Below are 21911 nucleotides of genomic sequence, written 5' to 3' on the forward strand. Positions count from 1 at the left end.
CGTATCTAGTGCCCCTCCTCTTATCAAGAAGCAAGACCCTTCTTGTTTATTGAACTGATCTTTTAGTCAAAATAATACTACAGAAAAATTTTAAAGTGGTAATAACACCTGATTTAGTAAGGGTTTTCATGGGGGGGGGGGCGGACTCTATGCAATGCCGTCTCACCTCCATGGGGCCCTCGGGCAAAAAGATGTTCTGGAACCCCTTACTTCAGCTGGAAACAACATCTTACGCTATCCAAATCATGGTACTAGATCTCATTATGTAGGACTTCTATTGACATCAGGGCCTTTCCCAGATGGGCCCATGTTTTAGGATGGCCCTGTTTCTATTCAGAGCCATTTCAGTAGCATCAGCATCCCCCCCCCCTACCCGGTTGGGAGTACCTGTTTACAAATGTAGATACCTATTCTAGAAAACAATAGTATCTCAAATCTCATTATCGTGAGGCTTCCGGGCTATGTCCGAGTGGGCTCATGTGCTACGACGGTCCGCTTTGTGGGTAGTTCCGCTTCATTCTGAAAGTAGGCACTTTTTCCCGACCATATTTCACTTGAAGCTTCATTCCTTTTTATACCTGATTTCTTTTTTCTCACAGTGCTTTGTGACCCCCTTTAGCAGTCGGTCACGGTTTCCACTTTAACTTGATTTCCAACCGTGGCCCCTTGGAGTATCTCAGTACCGCAGGGACCACATGGCCCCCAGGTTGGGAAATACTGTGATAGTTTTACCAGAACCCCGTCTCATCGATTAAAATTTGTGGAGTTTTTCCCCCTTGAACCTTAACTAAAATGAAAGAATTTGCACTGATCAAAGTAATGTTATGTCAACTTACGTATGATGTACGGCAGCTGAAAAATGGAAGGCATGATGGTTCCATTGATCGTACGAAGTACCATGAAAGCTATGAAGTCGTTCATCAAACACGAAGCCACACCCGATATGAATGTCACGAAAACCGTCACGAAGAACGTCGGCTTCCTCCCTATCCTGAATGGAATTAGACAAAATATTAAAGAATTAATACAGTCAGTTGTGTTTATTGTTTCTGTTAGACGTCCTCATGTTGAAGGACATGATGATGATGGACTATTCCTTTGAAGAGAATCGTTATTAATAGCCGTACGTATTAGAACAGGGATATTCAAAACCGCAAGAACGTTTAGAACAGCTGTCTTCAACGCATGGCCCGTGGGCCACTTGTGGTCAGGCGAGCTCTTTGATAACATGCGTGTAGTTCAGATTAGAGGCTCGCGAGCCTGACTAAAACATCAAATGTGTCCCGTGGTTGAGGATCCCTGGTTTAGAACCAGACGTTTCGAAGGCATCGCGAGAAGTCCCGAATTTTTCAGACCTGCTAAGTGATTAGCTTCATTTGAAGATATGGTAGAAATGGGAGACGCGAAGAAGTTTTGAATGCAGCGCAGCAGTAATCACTAAAAATTCCATATTTAAAAAGGTAATCTTCTAATTTTCAGTTGGTGCAAGCTAAGGGGTATGGAGAAGAGTGTTTCGTAGAGAAATCAACATTATAAAATATCTTGGCTCATCAATACTGAAGTAAGAGACTTTTAAAGAGGCGAGATATCTCGTCGATGCTGCTTAGAGGGTAAAAATTGAAAGGCGTTAAGAAAAAAAAATATATATATAAAAAATATGTATATTAAGACCTTGGTTCATTGAGAGAGCTTTATCGCGTCATTTTTAGAACTTCGACATGCATTTCTGATACACTGGTAAAGCTGTGCGTTTGGAAGAGCCGTGTGAAGGAGTTCTGGGCCAGGGAGGCCCAAAAACACCTTATACACAGCCCTTCAGCGCAGGAGGGGGACATTTTTGTATCTAGAATAATCGGTACTCATCGAGAATTTTTAGGAAAAAGAAAACCTTTTGAAAGAAATAATTTTAATTATATCCATAAAACTGATTAGCCCATTCTGAAAGAGATTAATTAGCAAACGCTAGAGCAAGCATATTTACGGAGATCAACTAGGCATCACTAATTAGATGGCGTAATAAATAAATAATGTATTTCATACTTATATATCATCATAAAATGTTAAAAGTTGTAAAATATGTGAGAATAGATGCAAATTAGTGTTATATTTTGTGATTTTGATTACTGAACAAATAAAGGAAATAAATTAATTATTTTGACGATTCAAAATTCTGGAGATAAATTTTTCAACACATAAAGCTAATCGATAGATGGCAGCAATATTCTTATTTATAACACACCCGTAAGCCTTTAAAAGTATATATTAGATGAAAAAAAATACATATATATTCTCTCTCTCTAGTGCCCGCCGCTGATGAAATCAAACGTCTTAGGCCAAGACCACCTATAGAACAAGGCCTACGCACGAAGCTCGTCACGTCACTGAAGAAGGCCATTTCACCTATTCCCATTGGATATAGCAGGCCGACGCACGAGATATCTTGACCTTTTTTTTGCAGTATATCCAATGGCAATAGGAGAAATGACCTTCTTCATTGACGTCACAAGCTTCGTGCGGAGGCCTTGTTCTATAGGTGGTGTTGCTTAGGCCCATCATCATTATCAACCATTTTCAATCCACTCCCGGATATTAATTACACTATAAAAATGTTTAGAAAAAAGTTGTTCTGTTGAAAAATGCAATCTATAAGCGTATTGGTTACGTTCGCTCGAATGTAACCAATAGGCCTATTTGCTGATTTTTTTTATTGGTTCTTTCCAAGGAAAAAAATATTAGTTGATTTTGTTGTACTATATATTTTTTGAATGTCTATAATAGTAGCCATCGTTGCTTCATTACACAAAAATATTTTTCAATTACAGTTGTATTTTCTAGTGCAGTGGTTCTCAACCGGGGGCCATGTGGCCCCCCCTAGTGGTACTGGGGTACTTCAAGGGGGCCACAGAAGAAAATGGAGAAAGGGGCCGTGAAAGGTGGTTCGGAGGGCTGCAGAGTGCTGAGAAGAAAAATTAAAGTGTGAAGAAATAAAGCTTTTATATTTTAGGGACTATAATACACTTATAAAATCCAACAAAACCGCCCATAAAACCAGGACCCATCCGGGCTTCACCGCCTACATTTTGTAGCAGGTTCCCTAGGATGGGGCTTTTCACAGGCTCCCGGCTAGATTTTTCACAGACCCGCCGTCCTCTATACAAAATTTATAGTGTGAAGTACATAAAATTATGAAAGCCATATCAGGGTCCGGGCTGCAGCTCTTTCAGTCCCACTCTTGTGAGGGGTCGTGTCCGGGGGGGGGGGGTCTCATGTCCATAGTGACCCCACTTTATGATATTTTGTATAGTACAATAAATTTTGAAAATAAGTAGGAAATACGTAGGCTGTTTATTTCCAGCTAAGTATGGGATTACCATAGCATCACTGCCTAGGGCGCCCATGATGGTGAGACTCGGACTAGCAAGGAGATCAATAAATTTCAGGCCAGTGGTCTGGAGGCCAATCTTATTTGCAAAATTTTCATTCAGTGCAAATTCACTGAAGAAATCAATTCAATACGTATAAAGGATCTTGCTTCTAGATGAGGGTCGAAAACTCTGGGCAAGACAGGGGAGCCACGAGAAAAAAAATTTGGTTCAAAGGGGGCCACGGGCAAAAAAAGGTTAAGAAACACTGTTTTAGTGAGTTCCCGGTAGACTCCACAAATTAGTTATGAACCCCCCCCCCGTCTTTCTTCCCGATATTTTTGAGCCCTCCCGACATTTTCACTTCTTCATCAAAAGAGCTGCATAAACGACACACTAGCGTTATTAATCTATACATATAAAATAGCGAGTCGCGACTAATTAATTAATTCATCATCACCGAGCCGAAACCACTGAAGATATGAATATGAAATTCACTCAGAGGTTAGTTCATAACGTGAAGACTCGCAAAGAAAGAGATTTTTGAAATTCGACACTTTTAAGTAAGGGGTTCAAAGGTTATAAAACGCCGAGTCGAAACCACTGAAGCCATAAACATACAATTTGGTCAGTGTTTTCATTTTATAACGTAGAGACTAATTAAAAAGGGTTTTTTTTTCGTACGGAAATGAGTTTCAGGATTAACTATAAAAGATTGATAAAAGCTCTTTTATAAAACTTTTATAGTGCAAACCTGGCCCTACATTACGATCGCAGATACACATAAGGAAAATAAAATTCTGTTTCGAAAAGGTTGTGCACACGCTATGGCTTTTGTCCGTTTCGTACGAAAAAGTGGTACAAAACGTCAGACCGGTATTACACCATAAAAGATTTGCAAAAGTTCTTTAATTAGACTTGAAAACTGCAACCATTAAGTGGATTGACTACTTTCGAGTGAATGTAACCAGCAGGCTTATTGGTGTTTTTTTTTTCAAGTTTCATAAAAAATATTTTATAAAACTTTTATAGTGTTATCCCAGCCTCTCCCATGTATTTATATTCGATTACACTAGTTCTTTTTTGATGGAATAGCTGCGGAATAAAAGATAAGAATTTCGTTTAAAAACTTATTTGACCTTTAGTGGTATCAGGTTCTTTATTATCGGATAATAAGTGGTAAGTATTTCAGTTACCTATCAGCCATGAATGCGTACAGTGGAGTACCGATAGCGCTCCCAACATTCGACAGCGTGAGGACGAGGCTGACGTAATGGCTGTCGCCGCAAACCAGGTTCCACTAAGAACAGGAAAATAAAAGTTGATTATGGAATATATATATTTCATGCTTTTTTTCTCAAGTTATCGCAACTATTACATAAAGCCATTGAGAAGAAAAGAAACACAGGGTTCAATGGTGACCAGGGCAGTGGGTCACGTTACCGGGTGGATTAATTCAATGCATATGTTATTCGGTTCAGGGCTATATAGTTACCTAGCCCTGTATTCAGTTACGACATAGAAATTACGAAATTAAACGTTAATATGATGCAATATTATTTGACCGCATCTATGATCTTGTATATACATTTCAATTTACAAGGCGTCCCATCAAACAGTAAATAGTTTGAAAATTTGTTTTTAAAAAAATTGAGGAAATCGGTGCATTTAAATGCTGTTCGCAAAAAGAGTTATTTTCACGAAAGGAGGTTTTTTTGGATGTAGAAAACAATTAGTTCAAATTTTTGTCGGTAGAGAGTGCTGTAGAAAGCATATCACTGGAAATACGAAAATCATTGTCATATAAAGTGCAGGGTGTACGATTAAAAGCTCATTTCTGAATTTTCCTGTTACTGGCTCTCATATAAGGTTTTCATTGGGATGTTGACATTGCTGGATGTGATGTTTTTTCCCTTACACATGAATCCCCAGCTAAAGCTTTCGGACACAGAAGAGATTGAAGAAAGGTCCAGGTCCAATCACACCTGTGCCAGCGCCCTCTAGGAGAAAAATATCTAAATTGATTTTCTGAACCGAAATTAAATTCCCCCCTTTCAGAGAAGAAAGTTTTACGCAAACCGCATTCAAATACATAAAAATTCCTTAAACTTTTTTATGAATTTCCTACCCATTTAGGAATTTATGTGACACCCTGTACAGTACATGGCCAAATGGGGCCTTTATGGGACACCCTGCACAGTGCATGGCCAATCCTGTGTATATAATATGACAAGTGTAAGAAAACAGATGAGATGGAATGGGGGGGAGGCTCAATTGCTTTTAAAATATACCTCCATCCTAATATGTGTACATTCATCCGTCTTAACTAAACCCTGAAGCTTTTAATACAAATACAACGCCACAACAGGCAAAATGCCCAATGAGGTGGCTGAGAACTCCTAATCCCATCTCGTCCGTAATCACCACAAAATTCGTTAATCGCGACGGTACCCAATTGTCTGGGGTAAATATATTGTAAAAATGAGTTTGTTTTTTTTTCCTCCTTTTTTGACATAAAATAAAGTGCTCCAGACCCTGCCACGAAGCTGAGCTGGAAGAAATCTCGGCAACGGAATATAAGTCCAGTGGCAAAAAGTTCTGGCATTCATTCATTCAGTACATGGCGAAAAAACTCCATTATACCAATTTTTAGGCTATTTTTGAGAGTGCACCTTTCAGTGTCATTTCAGCATGAAATACAGTTTTATGAGTGCAATACGTTTTTGTTTAGAAGAAAGTTGATTCCTGGTCGGTGTCATTCTTATTTAGATCTGCTGAAATTTTACGTGTTCAGAAATTTACAAAATCGCACCAAATTGAAGGATTCGGAAATAAAAACATTCAAAATGAAAAACATACGACTTTACTCAGCAAAATTTTATAGGTAACATAAACTGTTTATAGACAACATTAAAATCATGACAAACTGAATATTTCAACCTTAATTAACTATTTTAGGATAATTGAAAATCCGCTGTGATTTAGTTGCTGTGTCGATGCAATTTTTCAATGAAAAATATGCTGACACAGCACCAATTTACATAGGTTTTTGGGGGGAAATTTTTTTTTAATACGTTTTTATTGGGTGAATCATAGTGGCAGATGACAAGCCGCTGTGGTGGTCATAGTGACGGACTCGCGATGCGAGGATCCGGGTTCGAGCCCCACAGTGGTGGTCGGCTGAAGTTGGTTTTCTGTGGTTCCCAACTTCAAGGCGCGAATGCGAGCCGATCTCCCCGTTAAAAAGTCTCGCCACAGAGAGCAACAGGCCTACAACGTTACAAATATTCAATCATTTACACTTCACTCACAATTTGAAGTATAGATGGCAGCGCTGAAATATCATACACAACACTAGCTACACACTCAGACTGTTAGGTGCACTCACTTTGTTCCAGACTCTGCCACGAAGCTGGGCTGGAAGAGATCTCGGCAACGGGATAAGTCCGGTGGCAGAGACCCTGGCGTTCATTCATTCAGTGGCAGATGACACTCTTTCAGATCCTAGCATTAATTTTTTTTTTTTGGAATTTTAAAAATGTTTTTGCATTTTTGATACTCAAAAAAAAAATGCATTGAAAACACATAAATGTCATCATATCTATATTTTTGTTTCCAAATTTTAATTTTTTCTTTGTGAACATCAGCCATTTTATCGTACATACAACCAAGATGATGTAGGGTATATTCATCTTTACAGACAATTTTTATCCAGAAATTTATTGTTAAATTTCATGCAATAAATCATACTCTTTCTGGAGGCATTTTCTCCTGGAAGCCACCTTAAAAACCCTCCGAAAGTTCAACTTTTAATTCTGCCTTCGGATGAAATCCCAAAAAGTTAATATTCACTATTCTAATTCAAAACTCACATAATCCTTTAACTTTCCAAGCTGCTTTAAAATTTTCCCGATTCGAATTATAACTGCCACAGTAGAAATCACTAAACCTTCTAGAAATTGCCACATAGTAGGAGGAAAAATTGTTTATTTTTTATTGGTCTTGAGCTGATAAATGCTTCTCGAACGAAAAGAAAGACAGCTTTTGTTCAATATCTATTAACACAAGGGGAAAGAGTCGATATCTCTCTCTTAGATCTGTACAACAGTCTTTCTCTGATAGCATGTTTCCCTTCCTGCTTCCCTAGTCCTGTCAATCAGCTCTCAGTGGGCGAAGTCAGCTTTTGTTCAATATCTATTAACAGAAAGGGGCCGTTCAAGTATTATGTAAACATCGAGGGGGGGGGAGGGGGTTTCCGATTTGCTGACTTTTGCTGACAAGGGGGGAGGGGGGGTTGGATAATGCTTACGTCAGCAACCACCCTAAATGAAAATATGAGTTAGGATTCAGAGGGGCAGAGCCGATGACGAAATTTTGCTGACAGGGGGGGGGGAGGGGGTCAAAAATGGCTAAAAATTTGCTTACGTAATACTTGAACGGCCCCAAAGAGGAAAAGAGTCGATGACTCCGCCCACTGATAGCTAATTGACAGGACTTGGGGGGGGGGGAGGCAGGAAGGAAAACATGCTATCAGAGAAAGATAGCTGTACAGATCTAGCTGGGCTCGTCAATGCCGAAATAAGAGCGTTTTAAGAACCCGAGATATTTCGGGATTTCCAACATAAAGTGGATAAAGTTGGACGAGATATCTCGGGATTGCCGCTGTGAGGGTTAACTCAGGATTTACTTCCCGGAGATCAGAAGAAAGAGTTCTACAGTGAGAGAAAACAACCCACACATTTCTGGTTCCCCGGGTCCGAAAGGGTTAAGGAAAAAACGACGTGGAACTTGACAATTACAAATAGTTTTAAATTCAGGAAGGAATTTAGATAAACTAAGTGAAAAATTATATAACAAAAATATTCAAATAAAATTTTTCTCTAACAGAAAATAAAGGCGCAAAAATTTATTCCAAATAAAGTAACCACGCGGATAATTTAAAATATTCATTATCGAAGCCATGACCGAAGCCACCCTGAATAAAAATGGTCAACTAATTCATTCAAATTCATTCAAAGTATGCGTATGTATGAATTATTGAGAATTTATCTCTAATTTCCTTGACATGGTTCCCATTAACCTTCGAACCAATAATATAATTAATAATTAGCGATTCAATTGATTCGACCTTTCCCATTCGTTCGAGCGATCATTACCCGTCGTGTTCGTTTTGGTTACGCAACGCAAAACTCTTTGGAGCGTTTCCCATAATACTCTGGTTACACACATACAGGAAGAATCGTTCACCTCGTGACTTACGCACGCTTTCGTAGAGAAGGAAAGTGGTTTCGAACCTGGTCCGAGATCACTATGTAGGTCAGATACAGGTTATGAATGAAGATTCTTTGTACTTTGACTTTCCCCATTTATGAAATTGCTATTCATTTTTGTCTATTTATGAAGGGAAAATTGGTACATTGGCTAATAAAATGAAATAGAATGGCAGCTATGATGAAGTTTCTCATCCTGAATTCAAGTATTTAATGAGAATTCCACTGAAATAGGTGAGGGTAATATATATAACCATGCTAAGCTTCAGTGGTTTTTGCTGAGGGCTAGAGCTTTTAAAATGTAGGAAATAATGATCCAACGGTATGTCTCAATGGAAAATGTGAAAAAATATATATATTTTCAAAAGGTTCTACTTCTTGTCCATATTTCCAACAAGTGGAAGTAACATGACTAGCGAAATCCTCAACGTACAGGGTTCAATAAATTAACATTTTCATTAGACCTTATGAATTTGAGGAAAGTTATTTGGCTAAGCAAAGTTTCAAGACTAGAACGACGGAAGCGGTCATTTTGAACACATAGCTACTTTGACATTCGATTACCCCCAAACGGTTTATCTCAGGTTGTTGAAATTTCATGACTTCTCTCATCTTGTTAAGGCTCTTCCTAAAATATAAGTGTTCTAGGTTTTTTGATTCATTGGTACAATTAAGTTCCAACTAGAAGGATGGAGGTAGGCTATAGAGATACGTTAAACTAATATGATTTTAAAACAGGATGGAATGGACAGTCTTCTCGTGTGAACCTTAATATCGAGAGAACAGATGTTCTTCCACGGTGTTTATTTCTCTCCAGTACACATTTTGTACCATTCAAAAGTACACCTTTGAAGACTTGTTTTTAAAAAATCAAATCAATTTTATTGTTATCATATAAAAGTAAAAAAAAAAAGACCCGCTTCTGGTAAATGCTAGTAAAAAGTAGTATAGGGAAACAAAATATTCAACTAAAAAAATATTCAAATTATTCAAATTAAAATAAAAATTCATGGCAACAGAGAAGTGCAATTTAAAAACAGTTCTAAATGCCGCATCTAAATAATATATATTTTTTGGATGTTGGAATCAATAATATAATATAATTGACTTAATGTAAGCATTCCAAGATGTTGATGAAGTTGCATTGATGGTGTAGTAAAATTATTTGTGATGATTCTAATTATTCTCTAATGGAGGCTGATTATAAGGTAAATGGGTTGAAAGGTAAGTCAGGACCCCAGACAGTTAGACCATATAGTAGGCGTGAGTGAAACAAAGAGTAATAAAAAGTTAGTAAAAACGAGTGATTCAAGTAAGGTTTGAGATAGTAAAATTTATAAATTACTAGCCGTAGACTTTTTTGCAAGTATTTGACATGACTCTTCCATTTAAGATTGTGATCAATGAATATGCCAAGGTACTTAATTGTAGTAACTTGTTTTAACAATTACAATCAGAACTAACAGTATAATTGTGATCATGTAAAATTAAATTAGGGTGAAAATGAATGTTAGTTTGGGAAGGAGAAATTTATAAACTTGATTTTCGATGTGTTTATGTGAAGGTCGTTAGCAACGAACCACTTCGGAATTCTAATTAAATCAGTATTGATTAGGTTATTTAGAGATTGGAAATCGTCATCTGAGTAAAGTAATACAGTGGCATCGGCGAAAGTTGTGATATTGCCATTTATGTTGAAGTTGCATAAATCATTTATGAATATTAAAAACAATGAATCTTTGCGCTTTCACTGCATTGCATTCGCTGGTACAATGTTACACAACGAAAAGAATCTTTATTTTTCAGAACTTTACCCACGGACACAGCTCCAGCCCAGGGCCGAACCGATGCTCATAATTTTTTCTTCACATCATACATTTCACTAGAGGGGGCCTCCACCAAAAATCCCAACCTAGGGGCCCCGCTGAATGACGTGGAGCGCCATTATTTTAGCACTTATCATGCTTTCGACAGAGTAAAGAAAAAAAAAATATCTACAGTGTGTAAACAGCGAAAATCTAGAAATTATGAAATTTTACTGCTCTACTAATGAATGTCGTTGTGTTTCCGACAAAATGAATTCATCCAGTGAACAATGCGATCGGAATCGGAAATCTGCCTTATGTGTGTATTTCACATTGCTCAGGATTTGCCGGCTATTCACGCTTATTTGACTTCGAGAACGTGCATTCTCCTCACGAGTGTCTCACGCGTATTACCTATACTTCAAAACTTTTCAGTGGCCTGCCAAGTGAAAAGAAAGCCATTAATTAGAAATGTTCAAAAAAAATAATAATCGAAACCCTTTCTAAAAGTAACAAAACACGGAATTATCCGAGAATTATCATAACGAGCCCTTTTATCCAAAATTCCAAAAACGAAAAAAAAATTGGTAAATATGAACGGAAGCTGATTTTATAGCAAAAATAAGTCAAAGAGACTGAATAGATACTGTTTCGAGAAGTTTCGATAAAGAAATAATAATTTCTGTTGCGGTCAAAATGACCGCTACCGTCGTTCTAGGTAGTTCGAAATTATATATAGTGTTAATTGAAAATTAAATCCAGAAAGAAATGGACTTTTCGTCCAGAAAAACAATTTCGTAAACTTGAAAAGAAATTAAAATAATGATACACGTTTCAGACGCGGATAAATCCGTTTTTTTCCTTCTTAGTGAATGCAAACTGGACAAGGAGGGCCCTTATAGAGTCCTGGTCACATGGAAATTTCTGGCAAAAAAATTTGATATTCGCTCACATGCGCAGTGAATATAGCACAAAATCAACCTGACACATATTTTAAAGAAACCTACACGACAGGCCAAATTTTATACGGATTTGAAATTGAAATCAATGCACTTGAAAAATCATTAAAAACTGTACGTTTCATGATTAGCGAAATATAGTTGTGGGGAGTAATGGAACCTGAGAAGAAATATAAATGAATCATGAGAAAATAACAACGTGATATTTCCCGAGTGGCATCTTCCGTCACAGTATGGCAAACTAGCGCAAAACTATGCATCACCCCAGCAAAAAACGTAGGTCACGTGTCCAAACAATGTGCTACAGCATCAAATTTCGAATTCCGTTCGAAATAATAACAATAGAAAAAAACAGAAAATTGCTCATGTATTACCGATATGGCTACATTTTCCTCAGACATCGTAATACGGGGGGGTCTTCAACGCATGGTCCGCGGTCCACATTTAGTCCTAGGATTTTTTTGCCGTGACCCGCAGATCATTTTCAGAAAATGGTTGTAAACCTTCGAAAACGATTAATTAGAATGATTGTAATGGAAAACTAATGGAGGAAATAATTTTACAATAAATGAAAGGAAGAATTAATGAAAGAACTAATTTGAACGGAATTAATGAAAGAAATAATTCTAGAATAAATGAAAGAAATTATACTATAATAAATGAAAGAAACAATTATGGAATAAATGAAAGAAACAATTATGGAATAAATGAAAGAAACAATTATGGAATAAATGAAAGAAACAATTATGGAATAAATGAAAGAAACAATTATGGAATAAATGAAAGAAACAATTATGGAATAAATGAAAGAAACAATTATGGAATAAATGAAAGAAACAATTATGGAATAAATGAAAGAAACAATTATGGAATAAATGAAAGAAACAATTATGGAATAAATGAAAGAAACAATTATGGAATAAATGAAAGAAACAATTATGGAATAAATGAAAGAAACAATTATGGAATAAATGAAAGAAACAATTATGGAATAAATGAAAGAAACAATTATGGAATAAATGAAAGAATAATTATAGAATGAACTAGAATAATTATAGAATGAACTAGAATAATGAAAGAATAAATGTTAGAATAAATTTTAGAATAAATGAAAGAAGTAGTTCTAGAATAAATGAAAAATAATAATTCTGAAATGAAAAATAATAATTCTGTAAGGAAGTAGTTCTAGAACAAACTGATAGAACTCAAAATTGATGAAAGAAATAAATTCCAGAATTGATGAAAACTATAAGAAATAGTTTTAGAATTTCCGAAACAAACAATTTCGGAATAAGTGGAAAAAATAACTTATATACATCAATGAGAGAAATAATGATTTTTGTCTCTGTTTAATTCCGCGGGGCTTAATTGGTTGGTTCCCTTCTATGAGGATGTCATTAAATTACATGATTGGTTGGCCCGCGGGCATTGTGGGAAGTTTCAGTTTCGTCCGCCGAGTCCGAAAGGTTGAAGAGCCCTTGCTTTAATAGAAATCACAAGAAATGATAAATTTACACGGAAGTGTCAAAAAAGATTTTAACATGTTAGAAATTTTTTAAAGTATCAGGAAAGTATCATAAAAGCTTTTCAAAGTAACAGAAACTTTTAAAGCAATTATAATTTCAAAAAGTAAATATTTGAACGTTGTGATTAATAAATTAATAAAAATTATGTGACGAATAATTCTATTACAACTGCATATTGTTTATATTATAATTAATATCTTACTCAAATGGTTTGTTTCACTCAAGTATGAAAAACATAGAAAATAAATCTATCTTCAAAATATATACGTTTGGTAAATGTGATAAATCCAGTTATTATGCATAATCGCCGACCATTTTCATAAGTTTGATAAATTTACTTTAAGTTTATGACTTTTAAAAAGATTTTTCATAATACCCAAGCGTCCATGGTAAATTTGATAAGGGGTAGCCTAAAGAATTCATCATGTTTTCCGGTTATTAGAATGCATAGTCACCATGATGAGATTTATTATTTAGACGACCGTACTTGTGAGCCAGAGTATGAACCTGATATAATGAACTCCGATTCAACGAATTTTCCGAACATCTCCGAAATAACTCCTATTTTACGAATATCACGATCATACTCCGATATAACAAACTAACATTCAACAAATTTTACGATTTAATGAATTTTCAACCATGAACTCTTGCCCTGAAGCGTTAAATCATGAAATTCATTAAAATAGAATTCTTTATATCGGGGCTCGACTGCATTTGTCAAACATACTACTTCAGCAAACACCAACTCTGGCCATATCGCTATTTACTGCCATTAATGAGATCGGTTGGAAATGAAGGCCCTGTCTATCGGTAGTCGCCTCAAGCTCGTTAGGGAAAATATCTTATCTGTATCCTCCCTCGGGTTCGAAACCGGGACCATGACAGCAACCTTCACGGTGGTAGACGAGCATCTTACCACCACGCCACTCGCACGCTTATCAAGCATACCAGAATCACTTGGTATTGTTTTCCATATTTATCAAATTCATCACAATTACACTACGTTATTTCGCATAATCACGGATAAAGGCGATAAATTTCAAGCGTCTATCAAATTTACCAACGACGCTTGGGTGTTATACATAATCTCCAGTAAAAGAGATAAATTCATGAAACTTATCTAAGATGATTGGCGATTATGCATAACAACCAGTTATTATGAATGATCACGGATTCATCACATTTACCGTTACATATACACATTGATATTGTGAATTATTTTGCGTGCCAATTAGAATAGTTTGAAATTCTATTTAGTGATTATAAGGAGTTGTGAAAACATTGTGTGTGTGACACACAGTGTTTGCATTATACTAAAAACACGCACATTTTCAACTCAGGACAAATAAAATGCACATAGCGTGTTTTGTAGGTTGATAGCATGATAACCTGTGGGAATTGCTGTATTCATTTCCTGCATATTACGAGCGGGATATTTTATACGATTTCCGACAATCGAGAGCACGTTGATAAGACTATTATAGCTAAAGGATAAGATCATGAATATTTACAGGGAAAATGATAAGAAAGTCAAACATTTCTATTTGTTACACGCTTTCCGCGAGATGGCCTGTAAAGATCTAAAATATCGTTCGTTTTTTTTATTCAACAGCCACATTGTACTTCCATACACAGGGTGAGACCTTATACGCCCTTTATCTTTGGAATCATAGGGTTATCACAGGAAACATATTTTCGAATACGTGCCCATTTCGGTTTGTCATGTATTTTGATATACGGGTCGTAAATATACAGTCAAACACATCGTTAACGGGTCATTCTTGGGAAGGCAAAAATACGACCCAGTAAGCAGAGTGACCAGAAAAACGGAGTAGGGTCTGATTTTCCTTCTCCTGTCGATTAGTTCATGCACGTAAGTCTTATCAAACTGATCTTTCGTCAAAGAAGTTTAACCTCGGAAATTTATAGATTGAAGTTGCTTATTATACAGTCAACGCTCGTTATATCGAACGTATACAAAAAAGTCATAAATTTTAGCGTCTTCGCTTTTCCTAACTCGGTTTGAATGCGCCCTGTTAGCTATGCACCCTTTATATACATCAGTTTCTGACCTACGATTGGTGGAAATATTGTACATCTGGCCAGCTGACTGGAAAAGGTTGTGCATCCCAGCCCCTGGCCTCATAGCATCCTTGCCTTCAAGGAATATGTCAAAAAAAAATAGTGTTTATACAATATAGTACGTACCTTTGTCGCAGCCGTGGAGTCATAGTACGTACGATCGTATTCATATCCGTAGGAGCAAGTCTTTGTCACGGTCCAGTCCGGAACCGTCCAGTTATCGGAGTTGGAAAGAAATTCGGTGTAGTTTATGTCGTACATCGTGCATTTCGGGTCCGTGGGTGGCCGTATCAACCTTTTCTGTTCTTCCAGGGTCAAGTTGAAGGCGTCCAGCTCCGGCACCCGGCACCAATGATCCGGCACCGAAACTAGGAAGAGGATATTCATCGAGAACCAGGGCAGAAGCACGGATGCAGGGTACAGAAATATCCACATCAGATCCCTCTGGTACCTGCCGAAGTCACCGACGCGGTCCAGGATGTGTTCGAATTCCATCTTGGCGGTTGGTGCTCAAGCCTGAAAAGTGTAACAACAATTAATAAACACTCATAACACACACACACACACCATCGCTTTTTTCACGAATGATACTGAGAGTAGACCTATATTCGGACCAGTTACGCCACTGCGCGGATGTGTTTTTTTTCTTGATCGAACGCCGGAGACTTACGGGGCTTGTAAGCACCAGGTACTGACATGCGTTATTTTTTTCATTTATTTAATTTTTTTTTGAGGAAATAACACTTTCATAGCAGTTTTCGGGGGGAAAAAAGAGTGTGAAGCGTGCTTTTCTATCAGTTTTCTACTTTTAACTCGATGGCCAATGGAGTAGTTAGTCAGTGACACACACGTGATGCGTAAACACATCAACATGATTCGCTTCGCATCAGCAACCCCTCGAACGAAAAATAAATAATACCGTGATGTATTTTTTCCTTTGTATTTAAAAAGTATTTGACTGAGTTTTTATAGCGGTTTTCTATGATAATAATTTGTTCAAGGGTGTAGTTGTTTTTTGCTCATGCACGCGAATTCTGCATGAAGAGGACGTATTCTTAACTAAAAGCCGACCACATCCTCGTCGTATCATAAATGGGCAGTATCTGGACAATGTAGAAGCAATTTATCCATAGGGGGACACTAACTAACTAACCGTGTCATGGCTCAGTTCATATCCTACGGGATTTCTAACGGAAAAGAAATCACCGGGAACCATGTTTTCAATATGGTTAAAATGCAAAATGAAATAATACATATATGCTCATCCCATACGCATTCTACAATTTCCAAACATTTCAGTGATATAAATGCAAACAAAAATGTGTACACATCAGATGACCCAATCACATATGGCTAGTCATCAGAGATGTAACACTCTACCAGTGCGTATACTATAATATAGAGCGTAGTTTCCCAAACTTTGTTCCATCGCTCCCTTCTTCAGAAATTTCTTTTCTCTCATCGCCCCCCCCCCCCTTCCGACTCATGCCATCCCGTAGGATCCTATGTTATACTCATAGCTTCTATCGTCTCCCCCAGGACCATTCCATCGCCCACCGGTGGGCGATATTTCCCCCTTTGGGAAACACTGATATAGAGGTTATTGAATTCTGATCACATTATTAGTCTATTCCGTAGCAGGAATTTGCTTCGAGTAATAGGCGTTGGGCATAGGGGGAGTAATAGGCATAGGTTGATACAGGAGGATGGGGGAGCGTTCCTATCACTGAAAAATTGTATTATTTGCATAGGCGGAAAGGACGAAGGTGCACATTTGCCCCCTCTCCCCGTTCGAGTAGCCTGTATTCGATTATAAATTAATCCATGGAGGATTCCTAGACATTACAAAAAAATTTTGACGAGAAATTCACGTTATAATGTGGGAACGTGCCGTAAACGAACCATAGAGATGACCAAGTCGAGTCGTCAAACATGTAATAAATCTTTTTTTTATTCATAGGTTTCGATAGACGAACACATTCTCTTAATTTCTAATCCCTAATTTTGGAAACTTCTAGGGAGAATTCAATAAAGACATGTTCTAGGGAAGCGAGAGCTACGAATCAGCCGAAACAGGCAATTATAACACTATAATTGTTGGCTATAGCTTCAATAATTTTAATTATTTATGTTATCGTCAAACATGCCGTTACTGCCGAGTTTGATTGCGCTAGTATGCAACTGCACGAGTAGAAAATCACTGCCATATGCCATACATTAGAAGATGTATAGTGCTATCATTTGTATCAATGATGATTATCATGTTGATAAAAAAATCACAGGTTTTTGTTTTTAATTTCATATTTGCGGGTGCTTACATATTATCCACGCCAAGCTGGAATTTTTTTGGCGACAAAAAACATTCATGACGATATTTTGATTTCTTAACTGCTTTGAAGTTGTTTTCAATACGAGTAGGTCATGCCATCAGCTCCCCCCCCCCCCCTTATATCTTCAAATTTTTGGATGTTGGTTTAGATTTTTACTTCATTTTCACTTATACTCAAAGCCGATAGTGAGCGTCCCGACATCCGGGAGGGTTGTGGGTCCCTGACGCTGCTGGGGGGGGGGGAGGGAGGGACCTCCCTCTCCCTCTCCTAGCAGCGATCCCCCCCCTTCCTCGCGCCAACTCGAGCAGTCAGCCGTTACGGCAAAATAAAAGCGAAATTGAATCGCGCTCACGAGATTCGATCAGAATTTTTTATTTCGCAAACGGTAGATCCTCCACCCCACGCAGTAATCGCGTCATTTCCATGAAACCTCCGAGGATGTCGGAACGCTATGTATCAGCTTCAAGTACAAGCGAAAAACTTGCACGGTTAATGCGTATAATGACTGATGAATAATTCAGCAATTGTAATTGAATAATTAATTTGAATAAATAAATAATGTTTTGAGAAATAAGAAATTAATTTTCTCACTTCAAATACCACCCACATTGGCGCTATATCCATCCTATATATACCAGGGGGTGGCCAAAATCTGGCCCGCAACATGAAAAAACTATTATATTTTGGTATTAGTTTCGATCGACGAAATTGTGGGTAATGTACAGTAGGGAAAAAAAATATTTCTGATCAATGGACAAAAACAATTTGTATTTTTAACACAGAAACACGAAACCTCTTTAAACACACGTCACATGGATGTTATGGAAGTAGCATCGGAGGTAATGGTGGTAATTTCGACAAGCAGAATTCCCCCAAAAATTTTCCTTTCAAGTGTTTTTCCATAAAAATACAACACTAATGTGCTGCCGTCTATTGGTTAAAACATTTAGTAAGGTATTTATTTAGCAAGGGGAATAAGAAATTTTAAAATGTCTAATTAATTTTTTTTTTGTTTGATAAACTTTAAATATTCTATGAGGTAAAATTCTCCACTTTCATTAGAGCATCAACATTCATGGCACCTCCAGAAACATCAAAATTATATTCTCAGGAGATTCACAGGTGCTCCAAAATACTTCAGACTAACCGACCTGAACGCTGATCTTCAAATTCCATGGATCTACAAATATATAAAGAAACTGGCCAAAAAGTTCTTTGAGAAGCAAGATGCTTCAGAAGTGGATATTATCAGCTCAGATTCCAACTACCCAGCTGAACAGAAATTGGCACAGCTAAGACCAAAGAATATCTTGGTTGCAAATTTTAGAAAGGAATTTTAATTGTCGTAGAACAAGCAATAATGGTTAATCATACTGAAGTTATGATTGAACAGACCATGTATTTTTATTAATAATGCACCACAGCATAGTATAGATAAATATTACTATAAATAAATTTCATCAAATTTTTGTGAAATGATGGAAATGTTAATCACTACCGGTCAATTCCATTTTTAACATTGGTGGAGTGAGAACAGTTTATGTAAATACAGTCATTCATAAAGTTAAATATTAATTGAAACGTATATGATATGAACGCTTTGTGAATTATATAACCATTTGTTAGAGAGAGAAGAAGAGTCCAACACCCCTGCTATATAACAAAAACTTCTCATGTAGCTTCAGATTCTTTTCTCATTCGCAACACTAATATGCATACATTTACTGACATACAAAAAATAGTATTTTTTCTGCCTTCTTCATAGGCCAATCTGGCCCGTTCGTAATCCCACAATCAGCCCTCAGGACTGGGCATGGGGCGAAAAGTCTGATACTGGTGTGGTCTGGTAGCTTCAGAAGGCAGAAATTGCAAACACATAGGAGTTGCTAAAATGCATATTATCGCTGGTACTGTTACTGGCAGTTTATCTCCCTAGCATAGCCTAATGTGTAAGTATTCAGACTTGAATAATTTTTTTTTTCATTTCAATTTTGATTATAAAAATATATAATAATTCAATTTTCTGTATGGAACCTGTTGCATTCCCCAGGGGTTCTTGACAGTTTCCAGCTGCGACCCAAAACCAACAAAATAATTAGCTTTGCGAACCCCGCGACTGTGCTTTTCAAAATTAGCGAAACTAGTGACACAATAAGTACATTAAGTAAACATAAGTAAGTAAAACATGTGACATAAGTGCATGTAACGTAAGTAAAACATATAAGTAAGTATTACACAATAAGGACTGTCAGTGGATTGTACGACTTATCCAGGAAGCTTCTACGAATAAAGTTTGGTCGTGACCCATAGCTCGAGATCCCCTGGCTGTAAGTGAACTCGTACGCCCTATCTCGGAAGCTCGTGGGAATCAAGTTTGGATCGTGACACATAGTTCAAGATCCCCTAGTTTTGCTTTGATTTGTGTGTGTGTGACCCTTCTCGAATAACCCACTGCGAATCAAGTTTGGGTTGTGACCCATAGATCGAGAATAGCTGGCTGTAAGTGACTTTATACGGCCCATCTGGGAAGCAGATAAACGCAAAATTAATTTTTTTGTGAATGAATGAATGCAAAAATTTTTGATTTTTTTTTAAAATTTTTTGCAAATAAATGCGGAATTGCAAATTTAGAATTGTTTTCTGGGAAATTTAATTTTTTTGTGAAATTTACGTATATCAAGCTAACATCTAGGACTGTTCCTGTTTAAAATCAATGTTGTACAAGCCTCGTGAAAGTAAAAAGTACCTACGAAATACCGATCCATGAAAAAGGTCATTGGGCTTATCGTATATAATACGTTTCCATGTGTAATATAGCACCTGCGTTTTAAGAATACCGGGAATGTTAATTATGAATTACAGAATGCTCTCAAATTGGAAAACATTAAAAATCGCCGGTGCCCAATTAACCGAACATTCAAGTTTGAAAACAAAGAATGCATTTAAAAGCAATCAGAACCTTTTGTCTGTTGCTACAAATGTCAAAAACTTACCAAAATTTATTCAAGTGCGAAGGTTCCAAACCAAAAATTAACAAAATAACACCAGAAACAATTTTTTCTTTTTTAAAGTTATACCCATTCAATTGTTTTTCATATTATATCAAGACAAACAGTTGATTGTAAATGGCCAAGGAACTCCGGCGATCCATGACTTGAAACTTAATCGGACATTACAGGACTGATGTCCCGTGGCTGATACATGGCCTTAACCTAAATTAGTTTTTTAAAGTCTTAAAGGGTTCAATAACAATAAAATGGGCAAAAAACGACTTTATAATGATAATTTTTAATTCAAAACAATTGAAGAAATTGAAAAAAAATAGCTATTGCTTTTACTGTTACGCTAATACCTACACGAATACCTTCGGCTAACGAAGATGATTCGTTCCGGAATCACGTTCGTCAGCCGAAACGCGATTTCCTCATAGGTTTCTATGGAAAATCATTTGATTCGTTCCGGTTTCTGCGTAAAGTTTAGAGATAAGCTAATCCTAAAACACCAAAGAATGCTATAGAAAAGAAGGGAAAAAAAAACTGATCGAGGGCTAAATGGACAGCTTAAGAATTGGGGAAATGAGAATCTATACAGGAAGATCAGATATGCCGAACCTTTCATTTTGCAGTTCGTAGACATCGAACACCAGCGTTTGTCTACTAAAGGCCGTATTGACACAAAACCCAATCGAGTTCGTAGATGTCCCAATCCATTTGTGATTTGGTCAGCTCATTCCTGTGTCTGATATATGGAGATGGAAAAGTTGATCTCCTAGAACAGCGTTTCTCAACATTTATGAACCCAAAAACCAGTATAAAGTTGGAAACAGTTTGATGGGCCACTTGTGCCCCGTATTTTACGGAACGTTCCTGTTTTCGTAGTTATTTTTCTATACATTTGTCCCGTTTTCCAAGCGATGCTTAATTTGATTTGTAACCTTCACTCAAATCATGAATAAACAGCGTTTTCATAACTTATGGTAATTATAAGAATAATTTCAATATGTTATGCTTCAGTCAGGGGCTCTACGTCTTTTGCACAATTTTTCAGTGACTTTAGAAAAGGGGGGATTTTGCTGACTTATTGCAACGTTTTTAATCACCATTGGTGACATACCGTATTCATCATCCCAGTTCCTCCTACTTTTCTCAATGAAATATGGTCATCCAGTCATTGAATGTTTTTTTCCTCAAATACATTTTTGTTGACTGCGATTTGTAGCAGCCCTTTATTTCTCACCCTTTCTCTATTTTAGCAGTTATTAGCAGATTTGTCGTATAAATTCATTTCTTATCTGCAATTAGCGTTTTCCCGGATTTAGGTTCCCAATTTCTCGCATTTTTCTTGATGTATTATGGTAAACCTAATAAGGAATATACAATTTTTATTTGAACCGAAAAGAATATTGTTGCGAAGTATCAATTTTCACAATTCAAGAATTTTTCATTTAATTAGAATTCAATAATCAAATCTGTCTGCAGACCACCTATGCAATCGTCATGGACCACCACTGGCCTACGGACCACAAGTCGAGAAATTCTGTCCTAGAATGTCGAGACTGTTCAGCTTGACGCTGA

At 36.9% G+C, this 21911-nt stretch overlaps 1 protein-coding gene across 3 annotated transcripts in view; it reads right to left on the reverse strand.

Moving 5' to 3' along the window:
* The window catches only part of LOC149081471 (carcinine transporter-like), an 86066-nt gene that overhangs the window by 15747 nt on the left and 48408 nt on the right, over window positions 1–21911 (reverse strand). For all 3 annotated transcript variants that reach the window (XM_089238395.1, XM_089238396.1, XM_089238394.1), the window contains exons 2-4: window positions 15134–15523; window positions 4559–4662; window positions 837–991 (exon numbers count right to left, since the gene is read on the reverse strand). In XM_089238395.1, the coding sequence (XP_089094521.1) occupies window positions 837–991; window positions 4559–4662; window positions 15134–15502 (628 nt within the window). In that variant the 5' untranslated portion in view covers window positions 15503–15523. The remainder of the gene's footprint in view (window positions 1–836; window positions 992–4558; window positions 4663–15133; window positions 15524–21911) is intronic.

Source organism: Pholcus phalangioides, unplaced genomic scaffold (genome assembly GCF_987345545.1).
Source record: "Pholcus phalangioides strain wild (caught in Gottingen) unplaced genomic scaffold, Ppha-v1.0 ptg000010l_1, whole genome shotgun sequence".
NCBI classification, from domain to species: Eukaryota; Metazoa; Arthropoda; class Arachnida; order Araneae; family Pholcidae; genus Pholcus; species Pholcus phalangioides.